At 51.1% G+C, this 21,045-nt stretch overlaps 2 protein-coding genes across 11 annotated transcripts; one reads left to right on the top strand and one right to left on the bottom strand.

Annotated features, from left to right (window-relative positions):
* The first annotated feature begins 3,563 nt into the window (after window positions 1-3,563).
* TPM2 (tropomyosin 2) lies at window positions 3,564-11,011 on the top strand. 4 transcript variants are annotated; one of them, XM_055427019.2, is made up of 9 exons: window positions 3,564-3,832; window positions 4,276-4,401; window positions 7,293-7,426; window positions 7,525-7,642; window positions 7,737-7,807; window positions 7,947-8,022; window positions 8,508-8,570; window positions 8,738-8,807; window positions 10,865-11,011. In XM_055427019.2, exons 1-9 carry the CDS (start codon window positions 3,719-3,721, stop codon window positions 10,945-10,947), a joined length of 855 nt encoding a protein of 284 aa, XP_055282994.1. In that variant the 5' UTR covers window positions 3,564-3,718; the 3' UTR covers window positions 10,948-11,011. The 4 variants fall into 4 exon arrangements, with proteins under 4 accessions (XP_055282994.1, XP_055282993.1, XP_055282992.1 ...); XM_055427018.2 differs by lacking the exon at window positions 10,865-11,011 and adding an exon at window positions 9,776-10,107 and having other exon boundaries at window positions 3,568-3,832; XM_055427017.2 differs by lacking the exon at window positions 7,947-8,022 and adding an exon at window positions 8,269-8,344 and having other exon boundaries at window positions 3,576-3,832.
* Window positions 11,012-12,001: 990 nt separating this feature from the next.
* Window positions 12,002-18,139, bottom strand: CA9 (carbonic anhydrase 9). Of its 7 annotated transcripts, XM_055427022.2 has the most exons (11): window positions 17,530-18,139; window positions 16,684-16,713; window positions 16,271-16,441; window positions 16,005-16,147; window positions 15,831-15,923; window positions 14,679-14,745; window positions 13,318-13,475; window positions 13,004-13,148; window positions 12,849-12,875; window positions 12,353-12,434; window positions 12,002-12,220 (listed from the first exon to the last, which is right to left on the bottom strand). In XM_055427022.2, exons 1-11 carry the CDS (start codon window positions 18,137-18,139, stop codon window positions 12,154-12,156), a joined length of 1,593 nt encoding a protein of 530 aa, XP_055282997.2. In that variant the 3' UTR covers window positions 12,002-12,153. The 7 variants fall into 7 exon arrangements, with proteins under 7 accessions (XP_055282997.2, XP_088694085.1, XP_088694084.1 ...); XM_088837959.1 differs by lacking the exon at window positions 15,831-15,923 and having other exon boundaries at window positions 14,679-14,741; window positions 15,962-16,147; window positions 17,530-17,904; XM_088837958.1 differs by lacking the exon at window positions 12,849-12,875 and having other exon boundaries at window positions 17,530-17,904.
* Window positions 18,140-21,045: the final 2,906 nt, after the last annotated feature.

Here is a 21,045-nt window from a genome sequence, read left to right as displayed (position 1 = left end):
TTTTCTGGTGCACACCAAAGTATGATGGTGTCTCAAGGAAAGCATCTAGACAGTTCTTTGAGCTGAACTAGCTGCTTTTTTCAAAGACCACATTTACCTGCAGGAATGACTGACAGACAAACCACAGTTATCAGACTTGGGTAGCTGGCAGATTTTTCTCAAAAACAGAATGTGTCACTTCAGGGAAAAACCTGCCAGTACTTGTTGCCAATCATACAATTCAAGGTTTCAAGTGAAAACTAAAATTTTAGAAAACTTGTATCTGCCACCATGAGCTTTAGGGCTTCCCCAAACTTAAGCTTTTCTGTTGAAACCATTATGACTTTTTAAATAATATGTAATGAAATGTGTTGACATTTGGATCACCTGCATAGCTCAATGAGTCATTTTCCAAATGACCAATGCATGCATGCTGTTACAAAATTATCCCTGAGTAAAAAAATTGATCCAACCAAAGTCAATGCAGACCAATGGATTTTAATGAAACATTGTACAGGAAGGTTATTGATATGGTCAGGTTCTTCACTGCAGCTAGCCGTTAAGAGAATAGTCAAGTGTTGATGTAATATCAAAGAAGAATATCCACAATTGGCCAAAAAGGCTACACACGCCATTGACGCTTGAACAACATGGGTTGTTACATTTATATGGGGATCAATAGATATTTACAGTACTACATGATCAGTGGTTAGTTGAATCCAGGGATGCAGAATCATGTATATGGAGGCAGCAAGCAAATAGAGGGTTAGGTTATGGATTTTCAAATCCACAGACGCCTGTCACGTTCAAAGGTCAGTGAATTCTATTCTCTTTTCCAACTACGTATCTGTGTGAGACTAGATTTTCTTCATAAAGAGTACTTCAAACAACCAACACATAGCCACAGATAGAAAGCACAAGTAGATTTTGAGAATCCAGCTGTCTATTAAGTCAGATATTAAAGAGATTTGCAAAAATGTAAAACAACTGCCATGCTCTAATTTGGGGATGTGAATATAGTTTTTTTTCATTAAATGTATGTTAACACAGTAATGTGTAATGGGTTTGTTTTATTTTTAATGAGTTAATAAACATTGAATTTTTTGTTTTAATATGATAAGTATTGATAGATATAACCTACTCCAACAAAAGCTTTTTGAATCTTCAAACCCCACTCTCAATTTTTAAGAGTGCATAGGGTTCTAAAATGAAAAGGTTTGAGAATTGCCCCACTAGACCATAAGTTATCCACAAAGTATCTTCATGTATTCTGAACCTCATGCACAAAAATTCACCTGGCAAATGTTTATCAAGTGCCAACTCTAGGCCTGATGTTACGCTGCAGTGGGGATTCAGAACTGAAACACAGTCCCTTCTCTGGAGAGAAGGGAAGCCAACCGGTGGAGAAGCAAACAGGTACAAGAACAGAGTAAGGGGGACTATGATGAGAATGTCAGTCAGGAGCCTGCAGGAAAAACACGCACTTAGGGGGTGGAGAGGGTGGGAGCGCGGAGTGGATAGAGAAGGCCTCTCAGAAAAGCTGACACCTGGTCTGTCTTTACAGCCACCAGGAATCAGCCAAGGGAAGGGAGGGAGAACAGAATGCATAGAAGGTGGGAGCTTTAGGAAAAGTATGGTGATGTCCTGCTCCTGCACTGAGCTCAGTGAGTGCTACACCAGTACAAGTCTGTACACCGGGGTGACTTTGGAAGTGAAAGAAGGTAGGTTAGAGCTGAAGCAGGCAGGAGCCAAAACAAAGGGCCTTGTATACCATATTAAGAGATGTGAATCCTTCACATCAAAAGAGGGAGGGCAAAGGGAGACATTGGCAAGGATTTTAGAGTCCCACTCGCATCAATTTTAAAAAAGATTTTTCTGTCAAGGAGAGTTGGGGAACCAGGAGTAAGGCCACAACAGACTCAGGCAGGAGATAATATAAGGAACTGCCCAAGGCAACCCCAGAGGCGTCTGAGGAAGTCTTCCTCACCTGGAGGAAGAAGAGCCTACAGGATTAAGGGGGTGTGGGGAGTGAGAGACAGGGGAGCTCTTAATGACTCCCAAGGGTTTGACCCTGGCTTCAGGATGGCTAGAAGCGACTTTTTAAGAGTTCTGGGGAAACGGAGTCAGTTTTGTCCATATGTAGCAGCAGTAGGCTAAGCAGATCTATACATTTCCCCGTCCCCCACCTCCCCGCCCTGACCTTGCCCAAGCCGAGGACCCAGGATTCCCACGGTTTCCACCCCACCAGCAAAAGGCAGGCCTCCCAACCCGCCTGCCCCTCGGGAACAACGCTTCCTCCGCCTGGTCTCCCCTTCCCCCCTCCAAGGCAGTTCTCCACTTCCTCTCCACCTCCCTACCCCACCCCGAGGAAAAAACGAAAACAAAAACAAACAGCTTCACGCCCGTGCCCCAGACTTCCCGACCCTGAGCCCCAGCTCCCAGAGCTGTCTGTGGCGCCCGCGGTCAGGGGGGACACCCCCCACCCTCAGCTCCCGACGCCCAGCAGCTCAGAACTCTTACCCTTGCCCCTGCCTTCCTCGCCCCAGCCCGGCCCCGCCTCCCCACGGGAAACATCCCAAAAAAGGGCAGAAAAGAAATTTCAGCGTAAAGCTGGCTCACAAGGGAAGAGAGGAGAGTCCGCCGGGAGAAGGGGAGGAGAAGGGAGGGCGCCCGGGGAAGCTAGGGGAAAACGGGGGTGGGTGGGGGTGAGTGGAGGGCGGTGGGGGTGGGGGAGTCCCGAGGAGGGACGGGGAAGGGACCGTAGGGACGCGTCCCGGGTGGAGGTGGGGATGGGGGTAGGGAGCGCGCAGCGTCCTGCCTGGCAGAAGCCACGTGGAAAATATGCGGGGCACGTGGGGGGCGGGGCGGGCGGCCTCGGAGCTGGGATCCCAGGCTGGTCGACAGCAGAGGAGGGGCCCTGGCTCCGGGGGTAGGGGCTGGAAGCGGGGAGCGAGGGGAAGAGAGGTCAGGCCCGCCCTCGGGGGCAGCGAACCCGGCCTCGATCTTCACTGCGACCGGGCTTCTGGGCTCCCCTTCTGCCTCAGTTTCCCCAAGTCCCTCGTGAGACTCATCGCTGTCACTGCTGTGTCGGTAAAGCAAAGCCAGAGTCTGGAACTCAGGGTAAACTGAGGCACTAAAGCGGCAGAGGAGCCCCGCCTCCCAAGAGACATTTAATCCGAGGGGATTTACAGGAAACTTCTAAATTAAGGGCAGCGGCTGCTGCAGTTGAGGGGGGGACACTCTGCACTCTGGTCCTTGTGCCCGGGCAGCTGCCGTGAGCTCAAGCCCCGAAATAGCCCCAGGGGCCCCAGCCGCAGCTGCCACAGGGCCGCGCTGTCACTCAGGAGAAGTGCGGAGCCCCCAGCCCCAGGGTCCCCTCCCCTCCGCGGCGCTAGTTTTTTCAGCCGACTATCCATCTACTTTCCCTTCCGACGGCTGCGGGCGGGGTGGGGGTGGAATAGAGGGGAGAGGCGGGGCCCCGAGGGGGCGGTCCCGAGGGGGTGGCCGCGCCCCCCGACCCTGCAGTGCTTCTGCCCCTACAAGGTTTGGGACGCAGTGGGGGAGGGTCTTGGCCCCCGGCTCCGCCCGGTCCCTCCCCGGCTTTTAGGCGCCCGCGCGGCAGGGACATCCCAGTCCTGCTTGGTGCTCCTCGCCCGCCACCCGTGCGCCCAGTCCGCGAGGCCAGCCCAGTTCTCCCGGTCCACACTGCCCGCCGGCCCGCCCGTCCCCCACCGCAACCATGGACGCCATCAAGAAGAAGATGCAGATGTTAAAACTGGACAAGGAGAATGCCATCGACCGCGCAGAGCAGGCCGAGGCCGACAAGAAGCAAGCTGAGGACCGCTGCAAGCAGGTGGGGGGTGCTCCCAGACCCGGCGCAGCCCCTGCCCCACCCCACAATGAGGGCAGGGTCGGCCCTGCCCTATGCCCCCCAGCCACTGGCCTGCTCTCCAATGCTCTCTACCGTGCAGTGCGGGGGCTGCTGGGCCCTCACAGTAGCCCGGAGGGTCCCTCACCAGAGCCACACTTCATTCCATCCACCTTAGCCTGGGGAGCCCCAGTCCCCAGATTTCCACTCCTGCCCTTGCAGAGCCATGATGGGCCTGCTCCTTGGAGCTGGGAACTTTCTCTCTACTCACACCAGATCCCTACACACCCCTGGCTGCACTGTCCCCCACTGTCCTCGGATGTCCCTCTTCCTCCCTGACAGCCTCTAAATATCTCAGTAGCCCCTCACACACACCCCTGATTCTGGCCTGGGCCTGGGCCTGGCTGACTGAGGTTTTTCTCTCCCAGCTGGAAGAGGAGCAGCAGGCCCTCCAGAAAAAGCTAAAAGGGACGGAGGATGAGGTGGAAAAGTATTCTGAATCAGTGAAGGATGCCCAGGAGAAACTGGAGCAGGCTGAGAAGAAAGCCACTGACGTGAGTGTGGACCTGGGGGTGTGGGAGAATTAGTGCACTGGAAGGGGTCCCAGATGGGGATGGAGGGGACCTTCTTCACCAGGACTGAAAGGGTTTCCTTGCAGGAACCCAGGCTAGAGCAAGCTGGCACAAATAATTCAAGACAGTGGGTAAATCAAAACCACTTACCACTTCCCCCAGAGGACATAACATTGCAATTCTGTTGGCTTCCAGCTCTTAGAATGTACAGTGATCAAACAATGAGTCATCGTGGGGGTGGGTGGTACAAGAATTTACCCTCCACCTCAACTAATCCTCCAGTTGAAAATGGAGAGAAGACTGCAGCTATATTTTTGGAGTGTGGGCTATGGGTGTAAGGTGCTGTGGGCAGGGGGAGAGAAAACGAATCCAAAGATGGGCTCTGACTTGAGTTACACCCCTGGGGGGCCATTAAAAATTCCCTGGCCTTGACCTCTGGCTCCAGTGGCCCTCCTGTGCACTACGGCCCCAGCTCAGGTTCTATCAGTCCCTTATTTACCCTCATTAAGCTGTCAGCCTCGAGACCATGCCAGGCCACAGGGCAGAGGGACAGAGCCACAAATGCCAGGGCAACCACCTTGGCAAGTCCTGCTCACTCTGAGATTTCTCTGCCCACCCACACCTCCTAACCAGAAGTCTGCACCTCCTGCCAGTCCTAACCCCCACCTTGAGGTAGGAGAATGGCCATAAGACTTTGGACCTGGTACTTTCTCTGCCTCCAGTTCCCTATTTGCCTTCCACCCAGGATTAACTTTAAAATGAGGCTTAAACTTGGGTGGATGGGGGGATTAGCATAAGCATGGTCTGAACATCCGAGATCAGAGATGACATTACTGTTTGTGTTGACCATTATCCATGTTCCCCATCCCCCCCTGCTCCCAAGGTTGGTTTCTCTGACCTCCAGTCTTTGGTTTTGGTTCTTCACCCACCCTGGCACTTGGAAGGGAACTGACCTGCAGCTGCTGGTGAAGGCGACCCTGGGCATCTGACACTCTATAAATAACTATGGCCCAGTGCAGCTGGAGGCAGGACTGGAAACCCAAGGAGCTGGGTGGGGGCTGAAGAGGAGGAGGGGAGGTCAGGGACAGAGCTGGGGAAGCAGGGCAGCAGCGCCAGGAGTAGAGAGGAAGCACTGCCCAGACTTATTGTATGACCTTGAACACAGCACTTAACTCATGCACTGCCTCAGTCTCTCCTTCCTCTCTTGCTTCCCGTTTGTGCAATGGAGACAGCACTGTCTGGCCTGTGGTTAAACGAGCAGCATCCGTAACTGGGAAAAACTTGAGAAGCACAAAATGGCAAAAGTCAGCTCTGTGATGCAGGCCCCAGGACTTCCCAGGTTCTCCAGAGTCACTTGTTACCCTATGACCCCGAAGAGAGTTTCCCTTTTATAGAGTCTCACCTCTCTCTAGACCTCAAGGATTCCTCAGAGTCATTATTCCCAACCCCCAGTGCTGTCCCCAGAATCCTTCCACCCTGAGTCATCCAGCCCTGTGCCCAGGAGGGGTTCCTGTCACTCTAGGTGGCCTTTAGCACCTGGAGTGTAAGGGCAACACTACTTTCTACATATGGTGTTGTTTCCCCTGTCCTACCCCCAGCGCTGCCACCTGTCTCTCCCCTCTCACTCTCTTCTTCCCCTGCACTGGTCCCTTCTCCTTTCCAGTCCTGAACCTCAGGGTCTCTATGTTTTGTCTTTGAGGGAGAGACAAGGGATGAGCTAACATTTATGGGATGGGGACTCTGCAGGCACGTGCTCAAGTGCTTCCTGTGTGTTATTTTACTATTTCCCAAGATTGCTTATCATCAGAATCCCTTGAGTGAGTGAGTGATACTTGCTCAGTCGTGTCTGACTCTGCGACCCCCTGCCAGGCTCCTCAGAATCCCTTGAAAGCTTAAAAAAGAAAAAAAGATAGAAGGATTTCCAAGCCCCTGCCCTGGAGATCTTAGTTCAGTGGCTCCTGCATGGAGCTAAAGAACCTGGATTTTTTTTTTTTTTTTTTTACCTCCCTGATGGTCTGTTATTAATCCAGCATTAGAAGCACTGCATTATCTCAGAACATTCTACAAAGGAGGAACCAAGGCTTTGAGAGACTAAATAAGTTACCCAAGGTCACACAAGTAGCTCAAAGACTGCAGTCTCACTCAGAGCGGATGCTCTTAACACCAAATTGCACTGCTTCTCTCCTTTGCCTTTTTGGGATCTTTCTTGCTCCGTCCTCTTTTTCTCAAGGTATCATCCCTTTCTATGGACCATCTCCAAAACCTCCACGATTTTGCCTCTATATTGCAGGATCAGTGGCGGATCTGCCACTCACACTGCCCTTGCACTGCCCCCACTTGCATCCAGCACTGGCAGAGAACCGCTTGCTACAGACATGGGTTCCTTAGCCTGGCTTGCCGCCTAAGCCTCCTGCTGTGAGTCTGCCTGGCAGCCAGTGACATCACAGAGTTTGATTCTGTGATTGGTGGATTTTAGCAGCACTGTGGCCTGGTTGGCCTGATTCTTTCCCACCCCTTGCCTGAGCCAGACTCCGCTGAGGAGTCAGGACTACCTCAGACCTGATGCCAGCAGTTGGAGTGCTCTCAGACAGGACTGGGGGATTTGAGTGCAGATATCCACTGGAGACTATGCACAGTGCTAGAAGAGGCCCCGCAGCAGGGGAATGGAGCTTGTCCAAGAGTGCATGTTTGGGCTGGAACACAGAATCTGCGAAGAAGATGGTTTAGTGAAAAAAAAAAAAAAATAGGTTGAATGTCTGGAGCCCAGAAAGCTTAGCTTTGTTCTGACAAACATCTTAACCATCCTCTGATGCCTCTATGATCCTCATTCAAGGCGGACACTGCCTTTCTGACCTCTGACCTTTGACTCACAGGCTGAGGCAGATGTGGCCTCCCTGAACCGCCGCATTCAGCTGGTAGAGGAGGAGCTGGACCGGGCACAGGAGCGTCTGGCTACAGCCCTGCAAAAGCTGGAGGAGGCTGAGAAGGCAGCTGATGAGAGCGAGAGGTGGGCAGGGGGGTCCTCAGAGGATGGGGCGGGGAGGGAGCCGGGAGCCTGTCCCTGCTGGACCTAACCCCACCCCCACCACTCGCCCTGCCTCTCAGAGGAATGAAGGTCATCGAAAACCGAGCTATGAAGGATGAGGAAAAGATGGAGCTGCAGGAGATGCAGCTGAAGGAGGCCAAGCACATTGCCGAGGATTCGGACCGCAAATATGAGGAGGTGACAGCCCTGCTCCACTTTGTTCTCACACCTGAACCCCAGACACCCACAATCATTCACCATGGATCTCCTCCTCGCTCTCCCATCCCCACAGGTGGCCAGGAAGCTGGTGATCCTGGAAGGAGAGCTGGAGCGCTCAGAAGAGAGAGCTGAGGTGGCTGAGAGGTAAGGACACCCCAGGATGGCAAGTGAACCTCGGCCTGAGCCCATGGCTGTTTGGCACTCTGTGCAATGGGGAGGTGCTTCCCCAGGCAGGGGACCCCAGGGACAGGTCCTGCCTCTGACCCCTACCTGCTGCCCCCAGCCGAGCCAGGCAGCTGGAGGAGGAACTTCGAACCATGGATCAGGCCCTCAAGTCCCTGATGGCCTCAGAGGAGGAGGTAGTCACCTCTCTGGACCTTTCTGGCCAATGGCACCTTCTCTTGGCTCACCTTCCCCTCCACCTCAGGCTGCTCTCTGTCAACCTGCTGGGGGTCGGGAAGGGCCTGGGGCTTCCAGACTCTGCCTGCTGTCACTCTCACAACTCTGCTCTTCTCTTCTCTCCTCCACCCCTTCGCCACTGTGCCACCTCCACTGTCTCCCCCACTGTGCCTTCACATCCCACCCTGCCACACACCCCCCTGCAGTAAATGTGGGGACCTAGAGGAGGAGCTGAAAATTGTTACCAACAACTTGAAATCCCTGGAAGCCCAAGCGGACAAGGTAGAGGGGGACAGAGGGGCAGTGAGGATGGGTTCCTTCAGGGGAGGGCGGGGCGCGGTATTTGATGGAGACAAAATCAGGAGTAGCCTGTGGGGCTCCGTGGAGAAATGAAGGCTTTGTTGGGGGGAGTGGTATACTGATGGCCTCTGTCTGTCCCTAAAAGTATTCCACCAAAGAAGATAAATATGAAGAGGAGATCAAACTGCTGGAGGAGAAGCTAAAGGAGGTGAGAGTCCTTCCAGTCCGAATGACCCTCAAGCCCCCCAATCCCTACCAGAGTTCTTCTGTGGCAGAGAATTGGGAACAGGGGCAGAACAGAAGGTTGACTTAAGTGATAGTGTCTGGGAGGGCCTAAAATTTTGTCATTTTTCCCCATCTTGCCTTTATACCCAGGCTGAGACCCGAGCGGAGTTTGCTGAAAGGTCGGTGGCAAAGTTGGAGAAAACCATCGATGACCTGGAAGGTAAAAAGGATATTCCTCTGTACCCCCGGGACTTTCAAAATAGGTCTGTACTACCCATGACTTATCTTCCTATCCCATGAGACTTGCCAGCGGTAAATTAGGACTGGACCCCCTAGGACTCCACAGGTTTTGGCAGTCTGTGCCTCCCATCCAAGTAGGTAGATGATGTAGCCCCATCAAATCCAGTGCCTCACAGATCTGAGTGGGGATGAGAATCCCCTCAGAGAGTTTTTAAAAAATACAAATTCCTGGGTCCTGCTCTGAAGTGACTGCTGACTTTGGACTGAATCTGTGGCTAACAAGCGCCCTGACACTGCAGATGCTGCTGGTCCTCAGACCACACTCTTTGAGTAGCTCTGATCTAGATAACACTGTCTCTAAGTACAGCACCCTCTTTATTAAATAGAGAGCTGTGTGGTTTAATATCTAGGTTTTCATGAAAACATTAGTGGAAAATACTATTCTAAGCTAGATTTGATGAAAACAAATATCCAGGTGTTTGCTAGTCTGTAGCTACTTCTCACTCTTATCAACAACGTTGTGCCTAAAACTGTCTTTCCCTTTTATTTCACTTTCATAACTCCTACATCTCTTGCTTCCAGGCCTCTCAGGCAAGCCTCAATTTTCTCTCCGACTTTAGACCTTTCTAGTTTGAGTGTCCTCCCCCTGAAGCAAGCACTCCTGCTTATGCAAAGCACTGTGCCCCCAGGTCCCTGGGGGGAGGCAGGAGCTCCTTGGGGAAGCACCAACTTGGGGTACAGAGAAGGACAAAAGACATAGGGGTACTGAGAGGAGAGGAGGGGACCCTGGTGGCTGTCCAGCCTGTTCTCTGGCCTGTCTCCCTCATTCCATCTTCATCCACCTCTCTCTGATTCTTGTTCTCTCTTACCCTCTCTCCTTCCACTCCTCTTTCCCTCCATTCCTTCTCCCCACACTCCCACCCGGCCCCCCTCTCCTGGACCCACCAGATGAAGTCTATGCACAGAAGATGAAGTACAAGGCCATCAGTGAGGAGCTGGACAACGCGCTCAATGACATCACCTCCCTCTGAGCCCCTCACCAGTGTGGCCCTCGGCCCCCTCTCTCTTCTCCTTTCCATTTTCTCTATGGGAAGCAGGGCCAGCAGGAGGAGCAGAAATTGCCAACACTGCACAGCCAGGCTGGGTGCAGCCTAGGAGAGCCCCGCCACATCCACTGCCCATCCTGGCACTTGCTTCATCCTTCTATATCCATCCACTCCTCCCTCTGCCCGCCGGCCTCCACCACTCTCTGCTGCTTAATAAACTCCATTTGGTCTCCATGCTGTTTCCCTGCCCTCTAAAGAGCACTGCTGTCACCCCCACAGAGCACTGGTTCCCTGCTGAGACCCTGGCTCCTATGGGCACCCCTAATCTTGTGACTCCCTCTTCCACTGAGCTCACCCACAAAACACTGAGGCCCACCCCAGAACCCCCTCTGCATGACTCTCACTGCCGCATGTGGGCACGTATGACTGTGTCATTCACCACGGGCCCTCTGGTGCCTCCGAGATACACGCCCTTCTGCAAACCCGGGCATGTCACTGCCCTTGGAGTGCTCAGCCGAGATTCCAGGATATAAAGGAATGACTGGAAGGGGAGTGGGCTGGTGAGGTGTAGGGGAGGGGTGCAAGGTTGTTAAAGGTCCAGGATGACGTTTGGAATGACACTGGATGCCAGCAACGTGGGGGCTTTCGCTGCAGGTCTGTTTTCTGCCTCGAGTTTGTCTGTCTGTCTGACACTTCCTCTCCGGGCTCAGTCTTTTGTCTTTCCTCCTGTTTCCAACTCTCTTGAACCTTCTAAAGAAGGAGGGTAAATTAGTTTATGACTCGGGCCTTCCCATACACCTCCATGGCCCCGAAGCCTTGAGTGAGGCATCCCTGTCTGGGTCAGTCCATCTATCTGTCCCACCCAAGGGGTCCTCAGATCCCTGAGTGTTTGTGTCTTTGTATGCCTCCAGCCCACTCCGTGTCTGTTTGTCATGTCCCCTGTCCATGCCTCCCCAACCCACCCCTGCTCACGGGTTGCTTCCCCTCACAGAGACCTTGGCCAGTGCCAAGGAGGAGAACGTGGAGATCCACCAGACCCTCGACCAGACACTGCTGGAGCTGAACAACCTCTGAGGGCTGGCCCTGCCCCCAGCCAGGCTAGCTGCCACCCCAACCAATAAAACTGATGTTACCAGCATTATGGGGCCCTTTAAGCCTTTCTTGGGTGTTGGCATTGGTGGTGGTAGTTTTCCAAAGTGGAGAAAACGGAGGGGATGCCTCAGGGGAAGAATGGAGTTGGAAGGAGTTCTGAGTGAGCCAAAGGGATGGGGGCATTAGGCTCTCCAAGGAGGGGTTGTGAATGGGCTGTGTGGAGCAGAGGAGCCTGGCAGGGCTGGAGGAGCTTCCTGGTCCTTATTCCACACAGGGCAGAGGAGCTGCCGTCAGTGGCACTGCCCCATTCCAGCAGGTAGCTGGGCACAACACAACTGGAAGGCAAAACCACAAAACTACATTGGTTTTACTTGAGCAGGGTGAAAACCCAAAAGCCTCACTGATTTGAAGCCTAGAGACTGAGCCTGCCCTATAGACAGAGAGACAAACACACACAGTCATTCCAACACTATAGACAGACAGATAGACACACATACACACACGGTCATTCCAACACTATAGGTCATTTCTGCCCGCTTCCTGATGACATCTGTGTTAGGCAGACTCCTGCTGCCTCATCAAAGATGTCCACACCCTAATCCTGTGAAATGTCATCTTACATGGGAAAAGGGACTTTGCAGTCAAGGGTTCTGAGATGGGGAGATTATTCTAGGTTAACTGGGTGGGCCCAACATAATCAAAAGGGTCCTTATAAGAGGGCAGCAAGAAGGTTCAAAGCAGTTGTAGGTGATGTGACAATGGAAGCAAGAGATTGGAGTGATGAAAGGAAGGGGCCACAAGCCAAGGAATGCTTGGCTTCTAGAAGCTGAAAAGGCAGGAAAATATTCTCCCCTCAAGAGTGTCCAGAAGGGACCATCTCTGACCACACCTTGACTTAAGCCCATAAGATTCATTTTGGACATCTGACCTCTAGAACTCTAAGAGAATAAATTTCCATTACCATTAAGTTTGTGGTAGTTTGTTATAGTAGTGATAGGAAATGAATGCACCATCCTTTTGATGTAGGAGACAAGGATTTGCTTTCCACAGGTTTTATTAGAAATATTTATTTTTAAAAATACCTTTGGAGGTTTAAAAGGAAGTGGTGTAATAAACAGGACAGAGTCTTCAGCTGCCCTTCAGATTCCGCTGACCAGCTTCTCTGCATATTCTCCAAGTGACAGGCCTCTAGGCAACAGTCTCTGTGACCTCTGCTGGGTGGTAGCTAACACTCCCTTTGGTCTCACTTGGGTGTCTACACAACAGGGAAGCCTAATCAGAAATCTCACCAGGGATGAGCTCATTTGCATGCAATTTGCATGAAGCTGCTCTGGACTCCACTTGGGGAGGTGGGGGCTGGGCCTGAGGGAGAGGGTCAGTATAATACCTTTGCTGCCTTCTCATTTGCACAAGGAAGGCGATGCTGGTAACTGCAAAGAGGAGGCCAAAAACCAGGGCCAGGATGTCGCCTGGAGGGAGGAGGAAAGAGACTGCCTCAGGGAGTGAAGAGGAGCCTGTAGGATTCCCTCAGAGCCGCTTTCACCTGCACCCCACCCCACCAGCTCTGTCCGAAGTGCTGCCGCTGCTCCCTGTGTCTCCAGCAGGGGCCAGCTAAGGGAAGGGGGCGGGTACACAAGGAGGGGTAAGATGAGCACCTTTTTCCTCCTTAAAGACAAAAGAGGGTGCTTGGGAAGGAGGATTGGAGGAGTTTTTTGAGCTTCATTCTGACCAGCTCTTGCTCTGGGGATGACAGGGTAAGCCCCACCTTGATCCAACACTATCCTATTGGGCTTGGAGTCTGTTCTATGGAAATGCAGAGGTAGCAATGGTGGTCCTGACTAGCCCCTGCCTGAACAGTGCCAAGGGAGGGGGTACAGACTCACCAGCAGCGAGACAGGAATTCAGATGGACTGAAGAGAAAAAGCAGATGTTAGAGCTGGGGGCTGTGACCACCCGTGACAGACAAGTGAGGACACAAGAGAGGATGAGGGCCCTGTGGCTGGAGAGGGGGTCCCGGCATCAGTAGACAAAGCAGCACCTGGTTCAACAGTCCTAGGGCTGCCATCCACGCCAGCGGGGAAGGAGGCCTCAATTATTCGCCCATTCAAAGGCTGGGTAGCTCGGAAGTTCAGCTGTAGTTGAGAGTCATCAGGTCCCCACAGGGAGTCAGAGAGGGTGTGGAGCTGGGGAGGACAGCAGACAGTGGGGGGCGGGCTCATAACACAGAAGCAAAAGAGTCACAGGCTTACAGCCAGCATCTCAGGGCTCTCACGTCCCCCACTTCCCCCACACGGCCCCTTCATCTCTTTCTGCATCCTCATCGCCAGTGTCACCACAACACCCCAACCCCACCTGCTTAGCACTCAGCTTTACTGTCTGGTTGAATACAGTCCAGATGACACCCTGGGCACAGGGGGGTGTGGTGAGAGACCCTTCATATCGGAAGTAGTGGCTGAGGTCAGAGGGCAGCAGTGCAGATACATCCAGTCCTGGGACCCAAGTCTCAGAGTCTGTGGAGAGGATGTGTGCTGGGGTCCAACCTATCTCGACCTCCCCTCATACACACACCAAAGCTCTGGGTTAGAGGGATACATTTTTAAACCCCAGAAACCAAGCTGACCCAACTCCCTGAGACTGTTTCTTCACTGAGTGTATCCCTTCCCATAACTCAACACAGGACATGACTCAGTAGAAAGTAAAAAGCTTTGGGGCTCACAGAGTAAGAGAACTGCTACCCTGGCCCTTCTTCTGGGTCTTCACTCTTACTTTGCATACTGGGATAACATGCTGGAATGCAGATGTAAGCCCAGAGTGAATCAAAAGAGAAAATGAGTAATTTTCTGAATAATTTGTAAGTAAATACCTATAACTATAAAAGACAGACACAAAAACTCAAAAAGCATAGTTCTCTTTAGTTTAGCAAGATGTAAGATCCAGCTGGGTAAGGTTTAAAATGACCTAGAGTGACTAAGAAGGAAAAGAAGATTTCCAACATTATTTACAAATTTAAAATATTTGATGCTGGGCTTCCCTGGTGGCTCAGTGGTAAAAGAATGCCTGCCAATGCAGAGGACATAGGTTCAATCCCTTGCCTGGGAAAGATCCCACATGCTGCAGAGCAACTAAGCCCATGCACCACAACTATTAAGCTTGTGCTCTAGAGCCTGGAACCGCAACTTCTGAACCTGCACACTGCAAATACTGAAGCCCACATGCCCTAGAGCCTTGATCCACAAGAGCAGCCACTGCAATGAGAAGACTGCATACTGCAACTACAGAATAGCCCCCACTTGCTGCAACTAGAAAAAGCCTGCACAGTAGTGAAGACCCAGCACAGCCAAAAATAAATAAAATTATTTTAAGAAATAAAATCAAATATTTGATGCTTTGAAGGAGTAATAGTTCTCAGAAAAATTTTAGCTCTCCAGACTCAACCCCTGGAGTTCCAAACACTGTTTTTTGGTTTTATTTGGTTTTCATCTTATCTTGGTTTCTGTTTGGTTTTTAAACAAAAAATCTGTGGGCAGCAGTTTGCTTTGCCTGTTTGCTGTGTTCAGCTTCATGGTTATTATCAAGGTCACAGTAAGCCAGTTCACACTTCAACCCCCTTCTCTGTGGGAGGGAGCCCTTCTCCATCCTCAGACCTGAGGCTCCCCAAGGATGGTTCTTTATGACAAGGGTATCAAGGGTAGAAGCCAGACCAACAAACTGACCTTTCTCGGTGATTTCTCCCAAACGTGACAGCAACTGTTCATAGGCACTGTTTTCTTCTGGGCCTTCCTAGGAGATGACAAGACAGATGAATATATGTATCCTTCCTAGGAGTGCAAGACAGATGAATATATGTATCTAGAGTCATGGCTGAGGCCTGTAGGTGATGTGGATTCCCATAATCCTCCCCCATTCCCCAGCTCTGAGAATGCTGGGAAAACACAAAATCTTATCACTCAAGGTCCATTTACTTTTACTTTGCAAACTGACCTAAGTAGGTGGACTCATTTTCAGTGCAAATTGGAGGAAGAGGAGGATGCTGGGCCATTTTACTAGGATACAAGGCTCTCAACGATGGGCTCTACTTACTTTTCCAGGCTCACTTATCAATAACTCTATACATATTCCATGGTCCTGCCGCAGACAACCCCAATAACCTTTGTATTTGTGGTACCTCTGCATTCACCTTAATAATTCATGAGTTTGACTTTTGAAGCCAGGACACGCTTTTTCCAAGGTGCTCCTCTGCAGTGCTGTGAGGCTGGTGTTAATGAGGCAGGGAGGCAGTGAGTCTAACAGGTGTTCCACCTTCCACAGGTGTCTCAGCATCCTTCCTTCCTATTAGCCTCTTCTAATCATTGCGTTTGTACCCTTGATCGGTACAGGTCCAAAGAAGTCAAATGCTTCCCTAGACTCAGTGCATTTTGCAAAGGGGAAATTATGGGTTATAAAAGTATTAGAGAAATGACTCTTCCTTTTGACCATTCCCCACATCTGCCATTCCCCAAATGGGCCATATTCTGACTCTTGCATGTACTGTTCGCTCTGCATGGAGTATCTCTTTTTCTTTCCCACTAGCAAAGGCTTCAAGTTTTACCTCCTCTGTGAGGCCTTCCCTGACTACCTCTTTGACTATGTGTCCTGTGTATATGTCTACCCTGTCAGCTTCCCTCACTGACTGTGGGGAGACAGGATCAACGGTTTCGGGATCTCTTTTTTTTGTGGCCAAGAGCCTGGCTCATAGTGGGCGTTAATGGAAGAACTAATGAGTGAATGAAGATGACAGCCAGGTGCGGGGATGGGAGTTTCTGGGGAAGATACTCTGAGCCCGAGGGCGTAAGAAAGCAGAGGTGGGGGGTGTTCAGGACTGGTACCTGCAGAAAGGCGGCCAAGACGGCCAAGCCCCCTGGGCGCCCCAAGGCCTCGTCAAATTCCTCAAATGCAGTGCTGAGGTGAACCACGTGAATCTGGAGAAGACACGGTAGGAGTGGGCGAGATCCCTTACCCGGCACTCCACTTCGACCCTTCGCGGACAGCTGCGCGCTCACCTCGGCAGGAAAACGGTGACCATCAACCGTGTGTTCCGAGCCCGGGCGACCCGCAGCCCCCCAGTGCAAATGTAACTGCAGGGCCCGGTACTCCTGCCCGGGACCCAAGGCCATCTTCAGCCCGGAAGGCAGACTCAGCTGCACTGTGTGGTGAGAGGCAGGTGAGCCGAGGCCCGCCCCACCCTCAACCTAACTTCCAATCACCGTCCCCCATCTCCAGGTAGACCCCGCCCCTTCCCTGAGGCTCCGCCCCGAGACCGCCTCACCGGTGTGGCCATTGTTGCACAGGCGCAGTTTTGGTTGTGGCGGGAGCTCAAAGCCAAAGAGTTCCAGGGGTCGCAGGGCTGGACAAAACGCAGTGAGCTCCAGGCGGATGTCTACCGGGGATTGAAAGCGGCCAGCGCAAGCTGGAGACACCTGGGGCCAAGGCGGAGCGCCTGGAGTGGGAAAGTGTGTACAGGAAGTTTGAAGACAAGATCAGGAACTTTTAGGGAAGGGGAGTAGAAAAAGTGATGCGGTCGAGTCAGGAGGCATCCGGGAGGGAAACAGAGGTAAAGGATGCGGGCGTCGGGGTTGGCGGGGGACTGGCAGACGTGGACGCGGGGTGAGAGGGATGCGTGTGCGGGCATCAGCAGAGCTGGGTGCCCAGACTGGGTCTGTGTAGGGGTGGGTGTCTCACCTCCGTAGCGCCAATGACTGTGGCCATCGCCTGCATAAATGAGAAGAATGAAGAGGCTGATCTTTGAGCCCAGTCACTCCCCAGCAGCCAAAAAGAGGTGGGTCGTCCTCACTAGCAGCGTTCACAAACTCAGATTTTTACAAAAGCATACCAGGTAACAGAAATACCAGAAACAGGCACAATAGGTTGCAGCCAAATAAAACGCCTCAGCTTGATGGGCCACACAAAGATTCTACCAGCCCCGCTTGCAACCACTGCCTTAGGGTCTATAAAGTGGGTGGAGACCTCAGTTCCCAGGCCCAAATTAGTAGATCATCTTTCTCCTCTAGAAATCCCTCCTCCCCACTCTCCCTGTTTCCTTTCTGATCTCCATCTCCTTTTCCAAACTTCCTGGCTTGAGGGTCAAGATACCAGGTTCCTCTATCTGCTGTTGCCTTCTTCCTAGGTCTCACTTTCCTCATCTGTAGACTGAAGATGCTGTGATTTCTGCAAACCCTTCCTGCTCTTCCTCTGGTACCAACCCCCCATCCTTCTTTTCGCTCTCCTCATACTTTGCTCTCCACATTCCGATCTCTTTCTCCTCTCCAACCTCCCCCTTTCTTTCTGTCTCTTCCTGTCTCTTCCTGCTTACCTCTCTCCATCTGTGTCCCTTTTTTTTTCTCTCTCTTCGTCTAGCTCTGAAAGGGGGTAAGGGGCTGGTGGCAAGGGAGCTCCTGGGGTTGGGAAAAATCCCTATCAGAGCAGGGCTCCTCTTCTTCCCTGAATAATCCCTCCCTGGGCTGGGGTTTAATGAGGGGAAGCACCAACCTCCTGGAGCCTAGGTTTGCAGAGCTGATGACCACTTACCTTTTTCGTCTCTGTGGGCGTTATTCTGGGGGCCTTGAGTGTCCCTGGTTGCCTCAACAGTCGGTCGATCCTCTAACTTCAGAGAATTCTCTTCTCCTGGGTCCGTCTTCAATCCAGGTAGGTCCTCTTCTCCAGGTGAGTCCTCCTCTCCAGGTATATCCTCTTCACTGGGCAGGTCCTCCTCACCAAGTGGATCATCTTCCCCAGATGAATCTCCTCCCGTGGTGGGAGGACCCTGCATCCTGAGCAGGCTCTGGGGATGGGCAGGCACCAGAAGGAGCAGTAACATCAGCAATTGCACAGCTGGGCCTAGGGCAGGGGCCGGAATCCACAGAGGGAGCCGGGGGCTGGGGCACACGGGAGCCATGCGGCTGACTGTGGGGTGTCCTGGGACACGGTGTGTACGGGCTGTACGTGCATCGGAAACAGGAGGTGGGTGGGGGAGGAGCAAGCCTGGAGGGGAGCAGGCTGACTCACAGAAGGCCCTTTTGGAGATGGAGCCAAAGTCCTGTGGGTCTAACTGGCCCTGTGCCCCCTCCCCCATAGCAAGGTGGGAATGGGGTGGGGTGAGGGGCAGGTATGTGCCCAGCCAGAAGGTTATCGGGGTCATGGGCTCAGCCTGGAACCCAAGGCACCACCTGGCACTATACAGGTTCTCCCTGGCACCGCCCGACTGCTAGTCAGCCAGCTTCAGCTAACCCTGGCCTGCTTCCCAGCCCCAGGCAGCTGGGGCCCCCACATCCTCTGGCTGAGAGAGGAAGCTGCCCATATATACATCCCTGGCTGGGCCAGGGAGCAGGTAAAGGGGTAGGGAGAGTGGATGGATGGGTAGGTGGGATGCGAATTTGAATATGAATGGACAGCTGCATATATTCATGAGTTTCTGATGGCTTAAAACTGAATGTAATATTCATCATATTTCACCTCTGCTCAAAAACCTTCATTGGCTTCCCACACTCTGCAAAGTGTCTTCCATCTGCCTATCTTCTCCCTCCAGCTGACTTCAAGTCCTTCAAAATCTTACCCAAGAAACTTTTCCATCTTCTACTACTCTCCCTCATATTCTAGCCAAATTAAACTATTCATTTTTTATCCAGACCTTTGACCACTTTTGTTCATCTATTTCTCACTGCTGGGAATGCCTTTTGCTCTTCTGTTTATTTAGCATCTACCATGTCAGGCTAGAGGTATGGAAACAAGACACAGTCCCTGTCCTAAGGAGCTCACTGTCTGGTGAGTGAGGGCAAAACTATCATAATATTTGGAGGAGAGAGATGAATTCTGTAGCTCACATTCTAGTAAGGCCCCAGTGGCTTCAACAAACCAGAAGACAGTAAGGCCATCTCAGGAGATTCTTCTCTGGGGCTCATATTCAGTAGGTATGTACACCATTATGGTTGTATAGGCTAATTAAATATGTAACTAGCCCCTAACTCCAGGGTGCTCCTGCTATCCCACTCCCCTCTGGGGACCCTCCTAGCCTTATGACCTCTTATCTAAAGAAGTAATGCTTGGCACAGCACAGGCTCTAGGACACCACTTGAGTGTCCCATCCAGTTTCCACTCTGGATCAGTACTTATATACCCATTACCATGTTATATAGTTTTACTACCTCCTCTGTGTAAATCCCTTTTATTATTCAAGACTCAGCTCATACAACCACTATGGACAACAGTATGGAGCTTCCTTAAAAAACTAAATAGAACCATCATATGATCCAGCAGTCTCACACCTGAGGATACATCTGGAGAAAACCATAAAAGATATATGTACCATTCCAGTGTTATATCAAAAAGATATATGCACCACCCCAGTGTTCACTGCAGCACTATTTACAATAGCCAAGACATAGAAGCAACCCAAATATCCATTGACAGATGAGTAAAGAAGATGTGTGTGTGTGTGACTACACAGCCATAAAAAAGAATGAAACAACACCATTTGCAGCAACATGGGTGGATCTAGAGATTGTCATAGTTAAGTAAAGTAAGTCAGAGAAACAAATACCATGATATCATTTATATGTGGAATCCCAAAAAAATGATACAAATGAACTTATTTACAAAACAGAAATAGATTCACAGAATTAGAAAACACACTTATGGTTACCAAAGGGAAAAGGTAAAGGGAAGGGATAAAATAGGAGGTTGGGATTAACATATTTACACTACTCTATGTAAAATAGATAACCAACAAGAACATACTGTATCGCACAAAGAACTCTACTCAATATTCTGTAATAACCAATACAGGAAAAGAATCTGGAAAAGGATGGGTATATGTGTATGCATAACTGATTCACTTTGCTGTACATCTGAAACTAACACTTTGTATATCAACTATACTCCAAAAAAAAAAAGACAGCTCAAAGGCCATCTCCTCCAGGAAGTCTTCCTTGACCAACTCTATACCGCAGGAAGAGATTTCTGGTGACTGAACCACCACAGTTCTTTGCCTTCCCTAATAATCTTGCTTACTATCAAATTCATATTAAGGTGATTTATGACATTATATCTGCTCTAATAACCTCGAGGTTCATAAGGACAGGGTCCAGTATTTGATTGAGTCCATCTTATATTCAACAGTCTTTTATTATTGAAGATTTTTCTCTTTTCAGATCACTGTGCCAAGGCTTAAGAAAAACCAGACTAAGATGGCTTCCCTGCCTTCAGGGAGCCCATTGACAATGACCTGTGCATGTCAAACCACAATTTTTCCAGGAGTAGGACATCACATTTCTACAGCACACTAAACTGTGTGCCTTTTCAGAGTGACTGTCATAATGTATGCCAAAACTTGTATGGTTGAACAACAGCTGTGCTCCAAGCAGTCATATTAGGAGGTAGTCAGTCTACCAATCTCGGTTGCCATTTCTGGAGCTAAATTAAGAGCCATCCATGGCAATCCAATTAGCCACTCCTGATGGTCAGCTCATTGCCTTGGGCAGCTGTATTGTCAGAACCTTGGTTGGACCCAGACACATGGAAGGTACATGATAATATCTGAATTGGATAGGCCTGAATAAGACAGAAGGGAATAATCTAATTGAGATGGAGGAGATCATGGGAAGGACAGAGAACAAGAATACCATGCTACCTGAAGTCTGGAGTTTGCATGTCCAGAACTTTCTCCAGCATCGATCATAGTTTTATTTCATATTCCCTTTCCAAACATTTTGAATGTTTCCATCTGTTTCTGGTTTAGATCTCTGTCACGGTCTCCTTGTTCACGTCTCTGTGGTGTTTCCATGCCTCCACACAGCTCCCCTCCATCTCTGCTGCTTTTTCTCAGTATTTCAGAGTCCAGATCCATCGAGGTGCAGCTCTGAGTTCTGGCGCCCTGATTTCCCAGTGCCATTCTCCACAGGCGCCGTCTCTCGAGCTCTCCGTCTCTGTGTGCGACTGTGTCTCTGGTCTGGGTGGGGAATGTGGACTCTGATCCTGGAGGAAGCCTTTGCAACTGGGAGTCTGCCAAACTCTAGAACAGGTTTGAGCTCCCAGAGTCTTGTTTCCTGG

Source organism: Moschus berezovskii, chromosome 7 (assembly GCF_049115385.1).
Source record: "Moschus berezovskii isolate FMDL1 chromosome 7, NW_MosBer_1.0, whole genome shotgun sequence".
NCBI lineage: Eukaryota > Metazoa > Chordata > Mammalia > Artiodactyla > Moschidae > Moschus > Moschus berezovskii.
This window is presented reverse-complemented; position numbering and strand designations above follow the sequence as displayed.

Bases quoted from the DNA above. Each gene is read 5' to 3' on its own strand.
- TPM2 (XM_055427019.2), top strand. From the start codon at position 3,719: ATGGACGCCATCAAGAAGAAGATGCAGATGTTAAAACTGGACAAGGAG. The intron at 7,643-7,736 runs GTGACAGCCCTG...CCATCCCCACAG, and splicing joins CGGACCGCAAATATGAGGAG to GTGGCCAGGAAGCTGGTGAT. The intron at 7,808-7,946 runs GTAAGGACACCC...TGCTGCCCCCAG, and splicing joins AGAGCTGAGGTGGCTGAGAG to CCGAGCCAGGCAGCTGGAGG.
- CA9 (XM_088837957.1), bottom strand. From the start codon at position 18,139: ATGACCCCGATAACCTTCTGGCTGGGCACATACCTGCCCCTCACCCCA. The intron at 13,476-14,678 runs GTCAGTTTGTTG...TCCTCTCCACAG, and splicing joins GGGAGAAATCACCGAGAAAG to ACTCTGAGACTTGGGTCCCA. The intron at 13,149-13,317 runs GTGGGGTTGGGG...TGTCCTCCCCAG, and splicing joins TAAAGCTGAGTGCTAAGCAG to CTCCACACCCTCTCTGACTC.